General features: G+C 43.9%; 1 protein-coding gene across 2 annotated transcripts in view; it reads left to right on the forward strand.

Moving 5' to 3' along the window:
* The window catches only part of DLGAP4 (DLG associated protein 4), a 125,679-nt gene that overhangs the window by 43,294 nt on the left and 81,088 nt on the right, over positions 1 to 1,297 (forward strand). For both annotated transcript variants that reach the window (XM_015816992.1, XM_015816991.1), the window contains one exon: positions 357 to 471. In XM_015816992.1, the coding sequence (XP_015672478.1) occupies positions 357 to 471 (115 nt within the window). The remainder of the gene's footprint in view (positions 1 to 356; positions 472 to 1,297) is intronic.

Genomic DNA, 1,297 nt, shown 5'->3' on the forward strand with positions numbered 1-1,297 from the left:
AACACATCTTTGAATATAAATTGCATATTGTTTACATAATTGAAGTATGCTTTTTGAAGGATAGCTGAGTTTCAGTTCATACTTTGATGAGAAAACATTTAATTAGAAAAGTTTGTACTCATATGGAAACTAAATGAATTTCTCCCATTGATAATAGATAATGAGACAGAAGTAAGGAGGAGGAGGAGGAGGAGGAGGAAGAAATGACCTCATTCATGAAAGAAGCACATTGATTGCATCTTACTCAAGAACTCCCAAAATTTGGTGCTAAGAGCAATGGTCTCTGACAATACCATAACCAGGAATGTTGATGACACCAGTCTTCTTATCTCAAACTCTTTATCCTCATTCCACAGAAGCCTGGATCGTCTTGACTCTGTTGAGATCCTTTTGCCACCAAAATTTCCAAGCTGGGAGGAAGAATACAATCAAATCTCAGAAAACCTGAATGAGTCCAGTTGCATCGATCAGGTGAGATTCATTATAACAACAGCTATCCACAAAACACAACAAAAGCCATTTTCAAAGGAAGAAGTGAGACAAGAGAGAAGCTTTTTTTTTTCAAAGCAAAAAAAAAAAAGCCTGCTTTATAATAGACTTTTCCAGCTTTGATGGTCTCTAGATATGTGTTCAGCTCTATATATGTGTTCATGTGTGGATAGAGAATTATGGGAAGTGAATTCTACACATCTGGAGAGTTCTGAGTTGTGAAAGACTGCAAAAATGTTGATGGGAACCTAAAGCTGATTTTGCATTTCCAGTTGTGAAGTTGAATACTTTCATTTCCAATTTTTTTTTATTTAAATCTCTTCTCTTTTGCCTCACTTATTAATACTATACAAATAGCTGCAAGAGATTACTCCTGCAGGGTATATAGATGAGAATGCAACTATGGTGGCCTTCGGACGGCTCTTTCAACAGCCCCGATGGCCCGGTGGCATTTCCAGCAACCTTTTTGGTGGTCTCCGGCTTTGGCGGTCGTTTCGGCGGCCCTGGCGGCCCTGGCGGCCTCTTTGGGGGCCTTCTTGGTCGTTCCGGTCCCGATGGCGTTGGTGGCTCTCTCGGTGGCCTTCTGGCGGTTTTGGGGCCTCGCCGGCGGCTCTGGTGATCTCGGCGGCCTTTGCAGAGACCTCGGCCGGTTTTGGTTTCGGAAGACCGAAGAACGGCCAGATAACATCTTTCCCCTCTGTGCCATGGACTCCCGTTGCTGAACTATGTACTCTAAGACGGTCCTGCTGGTCCTGCGCGACTCACCCCTCGCGCAGGCCTGGCCCAGTAGCATTTCTAGGGCCTACCT

This window comes from Protobothrops mucrosquamatus, unplaced genomic scaffold, assembly GCF_001527695.2.
Source record: "Protobothrops mucrosquamatus isolate PMUCROS unplaced genomic scaffold, P.Mucros_1.0 scaffold547, whole genome shotgun sequence".
Classification (NCBI taxonomy): domain Eukaryota; kingdom Metazoa; phylum Chordata; class Lepidosauria; order Squamata; family Viperidae; genus Protobothrops; species Protobothrops mucrosquamatus.